At 48.7% G+C, this 17,849-nt stretch overlaps 1 protein-coding gene across 1 annotated transcript in view; it reads left to right on the top strand.

Annotated features, from left to right (window-relative positions):
- IGFBP2 (insulin like growth factor binding protein 2) overlaps window positions 1-16,156 on the top strand; it is a 56,216-nt gene extending 40,060 nt beyond the window's left edge. Inside the window, exons 2-4 of the mRNA XM_058809558.1 lie at window positions 10,473-10,696; window positions 12,096-12,236; window positions 14,023-16,156. Coding sequence (XP_058665541.1) covers window positions 10,473-10,696; window positions 12,096-12,236; window positions 14,023-14,190 — 533 coding nt within the window. The 3' untranslated portion in view covers window positions 14,191-16,156. The remainder of the gene's footprint in view (window positions 1-10,472; window positions 10,697-12,095; window positions 12,237-14,022) is intronic.
- The last annotated feature ends 1,693 nt before the right edge of the window (window positions 16,157-17,849 follow it).

The following is a 17,849-nucleotide window of genomic DNA, read 5'->3' as shown; positions in this document are numbered from 1 at the left end:
CAGGGCTTTAAGTAGTATCCAAATCATCTGGCCAAGAAAGGGGTGCTGTATAGATCAGGTGTAAAGCAAGCACACCAGGGTGCTTGGTGCTGAGTGTGCTGGCAGGCTGTACACAAAATGCTTTCTGGAGCTGTTTAAGTGGAAAGCTGACTGATGTGCATCCGAGCTTCTGTTCCAGTGCTTCAGCTGGGTTATCACGTTTGTCTCAGTCCCCGTGTTCTGTGGTGGTTTGTTTCTTAAGCTTTGCAATGCCTCCATTCTCCTTGGGAATGCAGCTACTGATGTTCCCCTGTCTTTTCTTCCTTCCTCTACCACATTTTTATGACTCTCTCTTCCTGCCTTTTGCTCAGCAGGAGTCTACAAACTCCCTAGGTTTGAATTTGGGCAGCTTCATGGGTGGCCCAAAATAGAGAGTCTTTTCCAACAAAATGAGATCCAGCCCTTTATAGAAAAAAGGCAAGAGACTAAAGCAATATCATCACAGTGAAGGAGCGGGCTGTCTGGCACTGCTTCCCTCACACCTGTGGGGAGGAATCTTCCCCTTCTGAAGTCCAGCTGGCATGGATGTGGCCATGCTGCAGGCTCTGGAGGTTGGAAGTCGCTGGGGTGACTTCCATTACTTGACTGAAGGTGCCTTGCATTATTTGACTGTGCATTCATTGTTATTTCAGTAGCAGTGCTGTGTCAGTGAAGATTTTATCCTTAGAGAGTGGCAGTTGCCTTGTTTCAGTAAATGCACATACTAAGATAAATAGTAAATGTGCATAACAAATACACATGCAAGACCTGGTTCAGTCCTTTCTCATGGAGTACTTGAACACAAGGATTCAAATTCTGCTCTGCCTCCAGCTGGGAGAAGGGTAAAACAAGGGTTAAAGAAATTGAGCAAAGTGACTGCAAAACTGAGTGAAATACTGCCCCAAGAACAGATGGTCAAAGTGTTTTGACATAACCTGAAACAACTGTGGTGTTGCTTAGCTTGGATGTCAAATGAGAAAAAAACACAATCTGGGAACAGCTCAATTTGTGGCTTAAATGTGGGATATAGCAACTAAGTAATAGCCCTCATGAGGAGGGAAGATAATGACTGTGAGTGCTGGAGGCAGCTGGGAGATGCTCGCGGGCAAAAAAGGCTCAACTAAATTGCAGCAGATACTCCCTCTTCTACCTACAGTTCAGTGCTCTGGTTTTACTTGGAGGCACTGTGTTTTGTGCCTGGGGAACAGGCAGGTTTCTGGGGAAAAAGCAAACAGGGTTGGCTTTAAGGGCTCAGGGGCTGCATGGGGACAGTGGGTCCAGCAGACCTTAAGGTGACACTGATGGTATTGGCTGTTGGTCTCTGGCAGAGTTTCTGAGAATTTGGGAGAAATTACTGTAATAATAGTGTGTTTTGAAAAAGGCAGACTTTTAGGAAATGTGCAATGAGATTTGGGTGGGTGGTGAGGAGAGCCCTGGCCTCAGCTGCTGTCTGGAAAATTGACTTTGGAAAAGTGAGATGTTATTTAAAAACTAGTAATACAAATGACTGAAGTTCATTCCATTTGTGTGCATAATAACTGGAGAAGGCAATGTGGCTGAGAAGGGAGCAGAGCAATACCAGAGATAGGTGAGAGATGGCTCTCACAGGCAGGATGAAGCACCTTTTTGCATTTTAAGTGTTTTTTTTTGCTTTCTTTGTGGTGTTTTTTTGTTTGTTTGTTTGTTGTTTTGTTTTTTTGATTGGTGGGTTTTATTCCTAGTTTTGAGGAATGTTCCACTTTTTTGAGGGTCCAAGGTCAGATTTCTGGCTGTGCTCTACACAGCCTTCCCAGATGGTGCAGTACTCTGCCATAGGCTCCTCTGCTCATGCTGTGTCCAGAGCCACTTCCCCACCAGCCACTGATGCTGATGGGTTTGTGAACAGGCACCAAGTGGTTACCCACAAATCAGTGAATTGCAGTTGGGCTTCCAGAGCCAGAGGACATCTTTTTGGTGAGCTTTTGTCTATTCTTGAGGAGCCGGAACAGGCAGAGGGCATTTTCAGACACTATCTCCCTTAGCTGCTTATATGAAAGAACTCACAAAATTTCCTTCAGCCACCTCTCCTTGAAGCAAGATGTCTTGTGTTTGGCTAAAGCACCCTATCCAAGAGACAGGGACAGATGTGAGTACTTCCTCTAGTAGTCCATCTCTCTGCAGGTTCAAACTGAGTCTGTCTCCAGCTAGCATGGCGTTTGCTTGTTGCTGCCTGCACCTGAAAAGGTAATAATTTAAAAATAGGAGAATAGTCTGGAAAGGTTCTCTATACTATAATTTTTCCCAAAATAGGTGATGAAGCAGAAACATTTAGTATGATTTTGAAGAGTTTCTTGTTTGTGATTGTGTCCATCAGATCATAAGTCCTTCATCAGTCCTTCCTGGCAGGCTGCAGAGTATATACCTGGGAATCAGCCTTGTTGAGATTCACAGCTCCTGTCATGCTGGCAGCATCTGGCTCTCCTGCAGGAAAGAGAGGTGCAGCAACCCAATGCCAGACAGAGATCATCTAGATAGTAATGAACATGCAGGCACCCTCATGGAGGCTGTGGTAAGGAGAACTCTCCTGTGCTTGCATACTCTGGACTGTGGGGTGCAAAACCCCTGACAGATTTGGACTTGGGGTTAGAGACGAGCCCATGTTTCCATTGTGGAAATACAGGTAATTCAAACACAGCAGTTAAAACTACAGGAAATTAATAAGGTAGTTTTGTGATTCACTTTTAATCTGGAAATTCATAGGGACCAAGGATTTAGGTGCTGATCTTATACTAGAAATTGGTTCAGGCTTTTTGGGGGTGCCTGAAGACCACACAGATGCATGTGAGTGAGCAGGGAAGGAGAGCAGAGACTTGGTCTGGTAGGATTAATGGCTTCTTTCATTCAGGCAGAAGCCCCTAATGACTAAGTAGTAACAACTCTGGGGATTTTACAGACAGGGTCAATGTCAAATTGGGAAGCTGCAGTGCAATTAATTTAAGCTGGGAAGTGTTTTCAAGTTAATTCATTTGGTTCTGCTGGGAAGGTTGGAGCTTTGCAGAGGGCTAATTGCAGAACAGTGTTGAAAAGGCTGAGATACGGTTCACTAACAAGGGGGAATGCTTTTATGGTGGCAGGGAGCTTGCAGAGCCTCACTCAGCAAAACCTTCCAAATGCGTTAAAGGTCTTTCCCCTGAGCATGCTGCCTTCACACACATTGAGGTTAAGTACCTGCACAAAAACACTGTCATCAGCCATGAGATGAGACCCTCTGGCTCCTCAGCCTCAGCTTGTAGCTAAGTCCAGAGTGTCTCTGCTGTAGGTGTGCACTGGGATGCACAGTAGCTCCATGCTTGGGAGAAGCTGTGAAAGAAAAGCAGGACTGTAAGTGGAAGCTTGGTAAATGAAGGGACTTGAAGCATTCTCATGCATTTTTGAGGGTCCTGAACAGCATTCTCACCATTCTTGGCACACAGTGAACAGCTGGTGTGGGAGAGAGCAGGATGTTGCAAATAATACGTGCAGGCTCACTGCTGGCAAAAGGAGGGCTGGAGCAGACCTTCCCCAGCAGTGGTTTGTGCTTTGCTGGGTCTGCACAGAGTGGGCTGGTAATGTGCTACACAGCCCTTCAGTAAAATAATTTGGAAAGAAAACTAACAAAACAAACCCTCCTATTTTGTCTCTCTTGAGCCTGGTTGCACATTTCCATGAAATGGTGGAAACTTACTATTTTTGTGAATTGTGTTCCTGTTTGAGATGCAGTTGGCATTTGCTGACGTGTTTGTAGATATATTGAGAGGTGGAGGGGGAGGAGATCTAATAGAGAGACAGGCAGTCATACAAATATACATGCAGAAACACAGAAGTAGGCTGTGTAATTGCACAAGTCCTGTATCCTTGGGATACCAGTCTACAAACATGGTTAAAAAAAAAAAGAAAAAAAAGGCTGTTTGAAGTAAAGCCTGGGGGAAGGGACATCTTGGTCCCTCTTCTATCCTCATCTGACATCAGCTTCATGTCAGCATTGCCTGTCCCATGGTCCTGGAGGGCTTTGTGTGCAGAGGTGCACAGGTGTGCTACGGGGCACAGTGGTAAGAGGTTTTCCTCTGGCTCTGGGTGGAGCCAGGTGGATGGAGGAGGGAAAGTTGAGCTCTCCAGCCACCAGGAATAGGCAGAGAAAAGAGAGCAAAGCGAGCTGCTGAAAGCTGTGCTGCCCGGAGTCAGTGTCCCTGGCACTTTGGAGGAGCATAAAGCATTTCCTGTAGGATGCCAGAGTCAAAGGAAAGCACTGGGTGCCCCTTGGATCACCCCTCAGTGCCAGCTGCTCAGGGTAGGGAGAGGAGCTTGCTAAGCAACCCCTGGCCAGAACATGCCGTTCCCTGTTCCCTCCCCAGTCCTGCCTTCCCTGCTAGTAGAGATGGGCTGAAAAGATCTCATGGCAAAAAACAAACAAAAAAAAAAAGGTGTTTGCAGAGCCCTCAGGGCTTTTTGCCCTAGGAGATGTGTGAGTGTTTTGTGGACAGCTTATCAGAGAGGTAAAGCAAGATCTTGGAGACTAATGTGGGAATTTTCTGGCTGTGGTGTGCAATTCCTCACTGATACTGAGCAAGTTGGTGTGATGAAATAACCCTGGGAGTGCAGGCAGGCAGAGAGTCCTGGGAACTCTTCAGCAGATGGAGAGATGCTCTGAAGTGATCCATGTCCCATGATGGTAGCCTGTGTTTCTGAGAGATTGGGATGCTGATGTTCAGGCCAGTCCTTGCAAGGCTGGGTGGTACAGACACCTCTGGAAGTCCTTTGGAACCAAATCAACAGCTTTAAACATAACCTGTTCCCTGTGCAGAATTGGATGAAGCTAAGCAGAACAGGCTGCTGGCTGAGGAGAGGGGACAGCAAGCAATATGGGGGTGTCCCTGTACTTGAATCCAGAAATGGTCATGCACAGCTTTTCCCTCTTAGGTCTGTCAATGGCTGTTAAACCTAGTCTAGATGAAATAGCTTTGGTGTCTGAGCTGCCAATGGCCAGGAGGAGAGCAGAGGAAGAATTGCTCTGTAATTCTTTTTTTCTGCCCCTCCCCTGAGCATCCATGGTTGCCCTCTGTGAGAGATGCTGTTCCTGATGCTGCTTCTCTGATGTGTGACCTTCTCCCATTGCTCCCTGTCCTACACAGCCCATTGCTTATGCTCTCTCTCTGGCATTTCCAGATGCACTTTTGTGCAAAGTAAAGAGTGAAACTTGAGTGGGTGCTTTGGTTTCATCTGCCTCTGGACAGCTGCATCCAGACTGGCTGGATGATGATGGGGCCAGACCATGTACCAGTGCTCCCACATTTTCCCTCTGCTGCCAGCTGAGTGTGAATGGATGCTGTGCTCAGTGCTTTGCAGGTTGGCAGTGCTGATCAGCAAACCCTGGGTCCTTTCTGGGGGTAGGGTGTGGGCCAGAGGTCCTGGGCGTAGGTGTGGGCTTTGTTCTTGGCAGCTCCTGCTGTGAGGAAATCGCAATGCCAGTATAATCCTTGTTGGCAAAGTTTTTCTGAGGTTTCTGAGTTCCAAGTCATAACACACACACCAGAGCTGTTGCACCTTTGCCCAGGGCTCTTCTTGAAGCACTTTGCATATTGATGAGGCAGAGGTCACTGGGGCTGTGGTTGGGGTTTGTCTGCTCCTTACCTACCTTCCTACAAGTAATTCTTCTAGTGGGGCTGTTGTGTGTACGAAAGGTCAGGCTTAAAGGCTCTGTCTGCTCTCAGGCTGCACAGGACAAGCACTGGCTTCTTGGCAGCCTGGGACACGCAGCTCTGCTCTTTAAAATAAAAAGTGGCAAGCAATAAGGCATTTAAATTATGTTGAAATGATAGAACTTGCAGACACAAAAAGCTAAAAGATGCAAAAATCTTCCCAAACCTAGATAAGACAGATTACACTTGCTCAGGGTGGAAAACCTCTTCATGGATGCTGCATTCCCGCAATCCCAAGTGTGCTCACTCTTGTACATGGTGCCAGGCCAGGACTTGAGCTTCTGGATTTGCCCATATATTCCATACATGACTTTGGGCAGCATTCTCAACTATTTCTGTGCCTTTCTTTTGGTTTTCTTTAACCATGTGCAATTCAGGATGAACACCTTTCTGTCTTCAGGGTAATTAATGAACTGCAAAGCTCTCAGACATCTTCAGAAGGAAAGTGCTGGCCAGTGGAGGCTGTGATTGCTGCGGGAGGGAGATGTAAGCCCTGTCCAGCCCGGGACACAGCTGGGACCCCCAGATAGTGGGGTTTGAGGCAGCGTGTTGAAGGCCACTTGGATGAAACTTTCTATGGGTCTGGGACCTTAATCAGCATTTAAACACTGTACAAACACCCTAGGCAGATAAGCAAATGCACGTGAAACCCTCTGGGCAAGCTGTTGATGAAGGAAAGCAAGTGCAGAGAGAGCAGGAGCAGCACTGGCAAGGGCGGCTGCAGTCCTTGGCATGGTGTGTGCTCCCTGTGATAGAGCCTGGCTCTCCTGTGCTAAGTGAGTGCTACTGGCTCCATCCTGTTCCGCTGCCCAGATACGCTTCAGGGCTCTTCAAAGGGATAAAAATATATTTTTAACCTGAGGCAGCTGCCTTTTTTTGTGTGGTACATTTTTTCTTGTAGGTCTGGAAATGACAGGTTGTTTTTCAGCCCCTCTGTTTCTCAGCTGTCTCGGCAAAGGTGCCTAGAGGTCTCAAACCAGATTCCCGAAAATTTTAGCACTGGAAATTGGTAGTTGCTTTTGAGAATGTTGGCGAGACGGTGCAGCTCCCTACAGACATTAACTGATGGCCATTTGAACAGGCTTTTTCCTCAGCCAAGTCCTCGCCCCATTGAAGCAAATGGGAATTTTCCTTGAAAAAGGCCATAAAGAAATCGTTTTCTTGGCAAGTAAAGAGGTGTTTCATGGACTCTGCGTCAGCATTCAGGAGAACTTCAGCTATCTGCTTAGATTCCTGCCACACTTGTCCCACCCTGCACAAAGCTCTCTACCTTTTGATCTGAAATAACACAGGAGATGTTTTCCACATGCCGTAAGAAAGAACTATAAAACAATTGTTTTGGAGTTTGGCACCACTCCCTTACAGATATATTTAGTGTGAATTGAAATTGGTCAGCAAAAAGGCGTTGGTCAGGATGACAGACAGATTAGGGCTCTGTGTCTTGGGGCTATCACATACCTGCCCATCCTGGGCTAGTAGGGGCGGTAGGTGGCTTCATTAGTTCATGGATTGTAATAAACAAGCATGACTTGCAGCTTTCAGGCAGCATTAGGAAGCATTTTATCTAGCTGTAAGAGGGGTTATTTGGCTTGTGTCATGCTCTGTGCTGTCCTGGCCTTGAGTCTTTATCTTTCCACTCTTGTTGCTCCCCAGCCCTTTTGCTCTTTCAAATGTGGTCCATCACACCTGGTGCTCAGCTTTCTCCTGTGCATGCAGCTTGTCCTGAAAGAAATGCTGGTGCTCTGCACATGCGGCCAAACTCTTCCGTCTCTCCCTTCTGTGATGAAGCCACCTCTGGAAGCTCCAAGTCAGGATAGTCTCTCTTAAGAGCAGCACAGATTTGGGAGAGGGAAAAGCTGTGATGGGGCTCTGCCATCAGCCCCAGGTGGACCAATCCAGCTTGGCAGCAGGGTCAAAGGCATGGCTCACCGTGACTGACTTGGCCTCAGAGAGGAAAGCTTACAGTCAATAGCAGCTAGGCCTTCCTGGCTGCTGATCCAGTCTTGCTCCTGTGATGGTGCCTGGGGAGCCAAGACCAATCTCTCCTGTCTCTGGGTGTGTTCATGCACATTGACTTGCACACTCCACTCCCATCAGTGGTTTTCTTTGGGCTGATACTTGTTAGCATTGGAAAGTGAGAAAAATGAACAAAAATATTATCAGAAGCAGGTTTTGTGAATGAATCAGCCGACAAGAGGCTTACCAGCTCGCCTGCATTTACTAGCACAGTGCTTATTTGGGCAGATGTCTCTGTGTTTTAGTTGGAGGCAGGAAGGGAGTGAGAATGGATGGGGGAGGACATCACTTCCAGTTTGCTGCTTTTCTGTCAGTTTGTACCTTTTTTTTCTGAATGAAGCAGAGGACTGCAGTGTGTCTGAGAATCTGCCCTGCTGCTGCCCTTGTTCTGCTGTTGTTGACAACATGGGGGGCACCAAGGAGAGGAGCACAAAAGAGGTCAGAAGGCTAAAACTCTCCTAAGCCAGCCTTGCCTTTCAGCCTTGCCCATCTCTTCATGGTGCTTTTGTAGTTGATTCTCTCTAAAGGCGGCCTCATGGCCTTCTCTCTTCTCACTATGTGTTTCTAATTAATGGGGAGACTGGTGTATAAACAGAATATTCCTGCTCAAAATATTGCTTGTCTGACTCCTAGGATGATGGCCAGATAGCAATCACCAGACAGCAGCCTAGACTTTGAGCTTGCCCATCTGGCTATCAAACCTGGTCTCAATTCTCATCTGGAACCAGAACTGAGGAAACTAATGGGCTTTGCCAGATTGGTTTTGCCCCATGTTTGCTTTTTAGTTGCTACCTAAGCAGCTACAAACCTGCAGACCAAATGCATTTAGTATTTCTGGAAATCATGAAGAAGTTCAAAAAGATACTGGACAAATCCACTGAGGGTTGAGTCTTTTGGTGACTTTTCAATCCTGTGGATCGGATGCAGTCTTCAGCCATGAAAGTGCTCTTACTGCTGGTCTGCAGCACAGACTGGGAATGGTCCTTCTGCTCCCAACAGCTGCTGATGGTCTCTCATGAATGGCAGGCTGGGCTGGATGGCTCCTTGGTCCAGCCCACCTGGGCCACCCTGGCATCAGGCAGCTGCATGTTTGCTGAGTGAATTCAGACGAAACTCTTCTCGCAGTTTCTTCTTTGTGAGCTTGGGGTTGTAATACCTGAAAAGAGCCTAGAAAGCTGTGGTAGAAATAAAACACTTTCTATTATATTTTTTCACTCTGTCATGACAGTAGGGCTATGCTGACAGTAGAGATAAACAACATCATGCAGATTCTGAAAAAAGGAACTGTTAACATCTGTAAATGCTCTGTATGCTTCGTCCTCTGAGAAGCAGGAGAGATCTATAAATTAAGCACTGTTATGTGAGCTAAATCATTCCTTGTCCTGCATCATGCACAGTTTGATATGATTTCTTTACATCTAGATAAGTGCCTGAGTTTTCCATAATGCTGGAAAGCTGAAATTGGAGGGGCCAGAGAGAGCTCTAATGCTGGGAATTTGGGGGCTACAATTCTTCCGTGGCAATACTGAAAGACACTTCCTGTTAGTCACCATCACCAGAACAGCCTGGTCTGTCCCCTGGTATAATACCTATGGAGCTGCTGAAGAGGTTTTGTGCAGAGACATACATACAAAGCCTGGCACTGGGAAGTGATGTGCATATGTGGGTTCAATCCTAATTTGGGCTGGAAGGGACCTCTGGAGGTCTTGCTTCAAGTCCCAGCTTAATTCAGGCTCAGCTTCAATATTATATTTAGCTATAGTATTAGATTGTGCTTTCTCAGCCAGATCAGAGCAGGCAAAAGGGAGTGATCAGCTGTCACCTCCTAGGTGTTAGAAGCAACCAGGAGGAATTGAGATCTCTCCTCATTGCCACTGCAAAGTCCAAAGAGACTGGTGGCTGCAGCATTGTGACCATCATGTCCTGCTGTGGCAAGGTTTGCTCTCACAAATTTTGGTGAATTGGGAAAATGCATAAATAACAGAGCAGAGGAGATGGAAAAAGTCCAGAAATCCCCAGATTTCCCCTAACTGATTTTAAAATGGCTGTACTAGCTGGGATCTTGTGGCATTCACAGTGGCAGAGTTGTGACTGTTCCACTGTCAGCAAATGCAGTAATAGGTAGAAACTAAATGAGTAACACAGTATATGAGAGACAATGGGAAAGATGGTGTGGCAAGGATGATGGTCTCTGAAATGGCAGGATCTCCAGAGGATGTTAGGGTGGCCACATGGCCTTAGTACAGAGCTGAGGTATTTTTGAAAGCAGAGCTGAGAATTTATTTTAGCACATGAATGTTGAGTAAGTATTCCTGGAGATACTCTGGGGGATGACAGATGGACTCAAGGTATTGTTACTAATCACTGTGGTTTTAAGTGCTGGAACTGAAGTACACTTGGCATCTCCAATCCAACTGGACTTCTAATGGGAAAATTGCATTCTTGGGAAGTAATTTAGAAGGTCACAGAAAAGCCAGAAAGAACTTCTCCAGCAGTGATTTCCCCTGCTCTCTAAACTGTCTTTTAGAGTGGTAATAACTCCAGAATGAAAGAATCTATTCTCACCTTCCAGATGAAAGGGATAATGCAATTTAAAATTTTTGCATGCAAAGATTTTATGGCTTGGTAACCAGCCACGTCTGAAAATGATCCAGGGCAGGATGAACATGTGAGGCAGCGCCTGACTGAGCTGGACACTCTCCTTGTCTGCCCTGTCTCCTGCAGATAATGGTGATGACCGCTCTGAGAGCATTCTCGCTGAGAACCACGTGGATGGCACCGTGGGGATCCTGAGTGGAGCTGGAGGGAGGAAGCCCATGAAGACGGGCATGAAGGAGCTGGCAGTGATGAGGGAGAAGGTGAACGAGCAGCAGCGGCAGATGGGCAAAGTCAGCAAGGCTCATCACAACCACGAGGACTCCAAGAAGTCACGGCTGTCGACGGGCAGGGTGAGAGGGCAGGGCTGTGGGGAGCTAAGGGGGGCAGCTGTGGGCTTACTGGGAAATGCTGAATGCAAATCCTAAATGGCACCTGCAATAAACTGTCTTAAAAACAGAAAAAGTAAATTGAAAGAAAAAAGTGGGGAGAAGCAGAAGAGGAGAAGCAAACATTTTTTCTCTGATGCTGGGCCTGAACACACTATCTGATGAACTTTGATATGCTGGTCAGGAGGCATTATTTTCATTGCAGCTTCACCTCTGGAAGGGGGGCTTCTGCTGGCTCAGCACCTACCTCTGCAGGAGTGCAGGCATGCCCTTTGCCCATGGGCTGGCTTTCTCACACCCTTTTTCCCTAAGTAGGCATGGCCCAAGGGGATTTGAGGGGCTAGGAGCAGGTCTGTCTGCCTGCTGCAGGGTAGCCCCAGTCCAGGTTAAAGAAGGCCACAAGCCCCGAGGATGACCTGTGTGACTGTCCTGTAGCAGGGAGAGTGCTCTAAGACCTCCCGGTCTACTTTTCTGTCCCTGTCTGTTATCCAGTTCTTGGCCGTGGCTTCCCTCTAGTGGGAAGCTTGATCAAGGCAACTAGATGGGATAGGAGTGGAGATGGAGATTGAAACCCACCCCAAAGGATCCACGATATACATCCCTGTAAACATACAGAATATTAGTATCTGGGGAGCACAGGGACAGAAAGGAGCTTTAAAAGAGTCCTCATGCCTTCCAAAGGCTTGGCAAAACAGAAGTTCGAAGTAAAATGCAGGCACCATCAGCTCTGAGAGTTCACACACTGCTGCTGCTCCTTTGCAAAGAAAACCTCACGCACTGCAAAAGCAGAGAGGTGTGGACTCAGTTTGCCTCACATCAGGCATATTTCAGCCACACTGCCTTGGGTGGAAGCCCTGTCTGGGAGCTGCTGTGGAGCAAGAAGGATGCCTCCAGAGGCTGGCTTGGGGTACTCCCATTCCCAGGTCTCCCTCTCCACTCTCATGGAGTCTCACATGCTTTTGAGTTGTACTTCTGGGCCAAAACTGCATCACAGGTGTGTGCTCTGGGCTATGCTCATGGAAACCCTCCTGATCTATCCGGACTAGCCCTGCTTCATGTCACTTGCCACCACCAGTGGGAGCCATGGTACCCTCTGAGGTTTCTCCCCTGTATCCAGGACTTGGGATCTGGTATTATGTTGGCTCTTGTACCAGTCAGCTACATGGGAGATGTGCAAGTCTATGCACAACTCTGATTTTGGGTGACTGGAGGTGAACTCTGGAGCAGGACCTGGGGCAAACATGTGTCTTTAGGGATGCTCATGTGTTCACCCCTGCTGGTGTTACCATTGTCCACAGTGTTGATGCTGAATGGTACCATTGTCCTGACAATAATTTTTTCCTGTTTTCTGGGTTGTTTTCAGACCCCTTGTCAGCAGGAGCTGGATCAGGTCCTGGAACGCATCTCCACCATGCGGCTGCCAGATGAGCGAGGGCCCCTGGAGCACCTCTACTCCCTTCACATCCCCAACTGTGACAAGCATGGCTTGTACAATCTCAAACAGGTAAGAGGGGACAGTGGAGGCTCTGGGGCTGTCTGTGTTTCCAGCAGCAGCTCTCGGCTCACTGTCTGTCCCCATCATGTGCAGACACAGAACATGCATAGTTCAGGGCTGGGCTGATACCCTATGCATGATGTGAGGTGTGGGGTAAATAGAAAATGCTGCACGTGGCATGGACAGGTTTAGTTACACCCCTGTACCTCTGCAGCCACTAGTTTGCAAGTGGAGATGAAATGCACATCCACACATGGCCGTGGGCAGTCCAGAGATGGAGAATCAGTTTAGTTTTCCCCATAAGAGCTGCTTATCTGTCCAGGTCTATTTTTTTTAACTTTGAGCCAGATCTTGTACTGTCTGGGCCCTGCTGCAGGAAAAAAGCAGAGAGGGACTGAATACTGACCAGTCTTGCCGACAAAGCAGAAGGTGCTTCTGGGAGTCAGGAAGGTTTCTACTGTACTTCACTGGTTTTCTTCCACAAGTCAAGGCTAGTCCCCCAGATCCAGGAGGGATTCCTTCCAGGCAGGGTGGGGGTTGGAGTGCAGCATGCTTCTGAAGGTATTTATGGGACCCACAAGAACTCAGAAAATTTGTGTGTCTGAATTCTGACTTTCTGGCTTCATTCATGCTAAACCACCAGGTGTCAGTGGCTGAGGAATGGGAAAAAACTGCTGGGAAAAAACAGCAGGAACAACAGCTGGTGCAGGGTTGACTGAAGTAATCTGTGAATAGTACCTGCATATGAGGATTCCTTATAGCTGAGCCTTTGGAGGGGATCCATCCTCTTTTCATGGCTAGGCCTTCTACTCAGGGCTACTTCTATCCCTTCATCAGAAGCATTAAAAAAAAAACAGGATGCTCTGAGAGAATCTCCCTCTGTCCATTCTCCTGTTTTTGTCCCACTTGGGCCCTCACCCATCCACCCCTGAAGAGCCCCATGGGCTGGCTGGATCCCCCAGCATGAGCACACTTGGAAGGGCTGGATGGAGCAGAGGTGGCAGATTGCCTGTAAGATGAGCCATGTCTGGGGAATGAGCCCGGACACTGTGGGTGATGCTTTGTGTGCTACAGAAGGAAAAACAGCCTCTGCTGCTCCCTGTGCCTGAGGAACAAGTCAGCCTGCACTGGCCTGCTTGGAGTAACCTCTGCATCTCCCACTACAACCTGTTCAGAAATGCATCTGCTGGGGCTGGAGGGATGAACATCAGGGTCAAAGTGCCTGCAGCACTGCAGGGCAAGAGGAGGATAACTGTTAGACAAGAAACTTTTCTCTAACAAGACTGGGAGGACAGAGGCCAGGTCCAGATGCACCATGGTCCCTGCCTCTGTTCTGGCATAAGTGAATCTCTGTTTGGTCTGGCTGTGGGGGCCTTGATCTGATGTTTGTTTAGCCTAATCTGCAGGTGAGAAGAATCTTACACAGATCCTCTGTCAGTCTGTTTCATCCCTCTTTCCCAAGGGATCTTTGTCTCTTTGGATGCTTTTCATCCACAGTTGGCAAAGGGTGATGCATTTCATGGACAATTGTCCTTCTGGTTAATTAAAATTGGCTTCTTGGTCCCTGGCACAGTCCCTGAAGAAAGAGGTTCAGCCCTCATCCTGGACTGCTGGAGTAACGCTGCCGGTGCAGCACAGGCCCTGGGGGGTTTGAGTACAGCATCCCATGGATTTTGCCTGAATCTAAACTAGTGCCACATCACCAGAGGCTGGGGCTTTGGGCTGGGTGACCTGGGAGGTGGTTTGTTCTGTCCTTCTCTTGACTCTGACATGTGTCCTGTCCCTCTCCCTGCAGTGCAAGATGTCGGTGAATGGGCAGCGTGGCGAGTGCTGGTGCGTGGACCCCATCCATGGGAAGGTGATCCAGGGTGCGCCCACCATCCGCGGGGACCCCGAGTGCCACCTCTTCTACACAGCCCACGAGCAGGAGGACCGGGGAGCGCACGCCCTGCGGAGCCTGTAGACAGATGTGATCTTGCTGGCTGGAGGTGGCTCACTGTGGCCCCAGTGCTGGATTTTACATGGGTTTCAGCGTGTCTCTTTAGGCTCTGGAAGAGACTGGGTGCTGCCCTCCTTCCTCAGCTGCCTGGTTCCTGGGGAGGGGAGGGATAAGGGGAGGGGAAGGTGGTGGGGGGTTTGCAAGGAGAAGGGACTGCTTTCTTAGTCTTTCACCCAACATAAACCAGAGAACTGGTCTTTTTTGCTCCTCGCCCTGCAGCCCTGCCCTCCCTGCTGCTTTGTGGCATCTTTCTGCACCCTCCAGCACAGAGTGCCATGTGCTCCCTGACCCCTCCCTGGGCACAGAACCCCTTGCTATGAGTGGGAGAGGGTAAAAAACCTGAAAGAGCCCAGCCTTTTCCCCTCTTTTTCTCTCTTCCCCAAGACCAAAGACTGTAAATACTGTCACCTGCCTCTTGTGTCCTGCCAGTCAGTCTCTTGTGCCCCAGCCCGGCCATCAGTCCTGGCATGGGATGTGGTGTGGGAGGGAGTAAAGGAAGAAAGACCCTGGATTCCCAGCTTGAACGTATCACCATAGTTGGGATGTGTTCCCCAAGGAAGCAGCAGTGGGGGAAAGGGCTAAAGATGAGACAACTGCCACCTTGTCCCCTAACAACACTCTTGGGTGCTTCCTTTGCTTGTGCTGGGGCACAGACAAATCAGCAGGGGCCCAGCTTCAGCCACTGGTGTGGGAGCATGGGGTCTTTGGGTGATAGCAAAGCTAAATGCTTGTTTTTCCAAGGGATTTGAAGGGCTTTTGCACAGTATTTCTTAGGATCAGCTTATGCCGAGGGAGCTAAAATGAACTTGCCGAGGCTGGGTGGAAGGATGCGTGTGTAGATTTAGGATAACAAGCCAGGGAATGTCTCTCTTTCTCTCATTCATTTTTTCTTTATTTCTAGATAGGAAAAAACAAAACAAAACATCTAAAACCTGCGTTCCCAAGCAGCTGCCCTTGTCCCTCCATTTTTGCTTGGGACTGAAGTGAGCATCTGTTATTCAGCACATAACTTTTTCTTTTTGTAAGTAAATTACAATATATATCTTGCTTTGTAAAGGCCCTCACTCACACACACACACAGACACACACACACAAACACACGCTCATACACTCTCACACTCCTCTGCCCACATACACATTTGTATAGATGAAATCCAAGTGATTCCAGGTGCTCTGAGAGGTTTTGTGCTGGACATACTGGGGAGAGATGTGTCTCTGCTGTTAATTCACCTGTTGATTTCTTTCTGTACAGAACACACTGATGCTGAGAATAAATAACTTCCCCATTGCCTAAGCAAGGAGGTTTTATTATTTTCTTCCTTTTTTTTTAATTAAATATGGATGTCCTTGTTAGGGCAATTGCAAAAACCCTCTCCCTGGAGTAAATGTCTTGGGTTTTTCTTAAATGGTTTGTTGTTTCTTGTCCCCCTTCTTGGACCCACATTTCAGATCTGAAGTGTGAAGGGCTCAGGTGGGCTTTGTTAAATTAGGGCTCTCGTGCCTTTGCAGGGGTCTGTACCTGGCAGTGGAGGAGACTGGGGAAGAACCCCCTTTGGAAAGTCGGGGATGGGCATATGTGGATGTGTATGAATGGGAGCAAATGAAAGAAGATAACACACCTCCGTGCAAAACCAAGTGACTGTAAAAATGATGCTGTTTTCTGTTAACATCTGAGGGTGTTCTGCTTTTTCATATAAAATTTGCACATGCTGGCTCTCATCTGCAGTTTGTACTTTGTTTTGTTTAGGAATAGGGAAGTTTTCTTATTTGTTTGCCTTCTTCCCTTTTAAGAAAGCTGAGCTACATAAAATTGGAATAAATTAAATAGGATGCCACAAAACTGTTGTCTTTCCCCTCCACACTGCTGGCAGGACATTTCTTTGCTTGATGCATCACACACAGATTTGTCCCTGTTCATCCTTTGTCCATGGCCAACAAGCAGTAATGGGAGCTGAGCTTTTATTGTTACTGGCCCTGGTTATGTGGGCAGGGAGCAACTGGTGTCACTCCTCCTTTGCCTGGCTATATTCCTGCTGTACACATGGGTCCTTGTGAATCTGTTGGGAAGTGCAGGGAGGTACAGGCTCTGTATGTGACCAGAGTTTGGCTGAGCTGCTCCACTTACACGGCTGTGGAGAGGTGTCCTGCACCTTCTCCCAAGGTGAGAAGTGCTGCCAAAGGGTGCGTGACAGCAGAGCTTGGTGTTTGGTCATCACAGAGAGGCAAATAATAATAAAAATTAAAAAAAAACACCCCATGCTATTAAAATTGCAGCATTGAAGGAGAGGCTCTTTGCTGGCCCTAACATCCTGCATCCAGCAGACTGTTGTTTTCCCTTTGAACTCCCCAAAGGGAGGCAGCACCACTGGACTTCTTCCCCTTCTGTTTTCTTCTACCCCCTGCAGCGAGTTTCACACTGACACATGTTGAGGAGCTTGCCAGTGCTGAGGAGCACCAGGAAACTCTATGGGGGCAGGAGGCAGTGAGTGCAGGGGGCTGCAGGGGAGGTGAAAGAGGACTGGCATGATGGGGGGTGGGATGTAGACTGAAGAACATGGGACAAGTAGCAAAATTACTGTCCTGTTCGGTGCCTCTGGGGTGAGCTGGAGGTGGCTCAGGTGATGCCATGGGGGGAATGCTGAGTAGCAGGGTGGGACATGGGTGCTCCAAGCCAGGTGCTGCCCAGAGAGGGCTGGAGGTGACAGAGGTGCCCAGTGCCCAGCAGTGCCTGGGGCCACCCTCCTGTTCAGGGGCTGGAGGGGAACAAACACAGCTGTGTGTGACAGTGTGTGACACCTTCCACTCAACCAGGCTGCTCTAGGCCCCAGCCAACCTGGCCTTGGACATTCCTACAGCTGGGGTATCCACAGCTGCTCTGCCCAACCTGTTCCAGTGCCTCATCATCCTCACAGTGAAGAATATCTTCCTAGTATTTTCAGTATAAAACCCTGTACAATAGTACAATATAAACGATATTTAATATAAAGAACATCCTTACTGTACAGCTGTATGTTGCATAGCTGTAGCTACTTATACACGTGTATACAGCTCCACCTGTCCTTAGGGATGTGATTTATCAGCCCGTAGCTGAAGGCAGCCATAACTTTTTGCACGCAAAGCTCCATTTCAGGGCCTCTGCGCCTGCAAGCGGCAGCAGCGCGGCCGGGCCTGGCCGGGCCCTGAGGGTAACGCGGGCGGGGCGTGGCGCCGCCTGGTGGCGGCTGCGGCACCGCGCGGCTCCTGCCCCCGGTGCTGCCTGAGGGGGTCGGACCCGGCCGTGTGGGGTGTCCATCGGGGACAGGGTGTCTGTCAGGGACAGCATGGTTGTGCCAGCTCTATGTGCTGCAAGATGTCTGCGGGGTGCATTGTTAGCGCAGCCCTAGCAACCCGCGGTCCTCAGTGCAGCGGCAAAGGGGATGATTTCGCCTCCCGCCCCGCTCTGGGCGCACGGGGGATGTTGGCAGGTGAATGGAGGGGAAGAGGGGCACAGGAACAGGGAGGTCGCGGGGAGCGGGAGAATGAAGGGTGATGGTTGCCTGGGCGGTGAGGCAGGGTCAGATCTAGCACCGGGGAGGACAGTGGGATGGAGCCACCAAGAGCTACCGCAGAGTGTTTGAGGACAC

This window comes from Ammospiza caudacuta, chromosome 8, assembly GCF_027887145.1.
Source record: "Ammospiza caudacuta isolate bAmmCau1 chromosome 8, bAmmCau1.pri, whole genome shotgun sequence".
Classification (NCBI taxonomy): domain Eukaryota; kingdom Metazoa; phylum Chordata; class Aves; order Passeriformes; family Passerellidae; genus Ammospiza; species Ammospiza caudacuta.
Note: the sequence above shows the minus strand (reverse complement) of the source record. Positions and strands in the feature narration are given on the sequence as shown.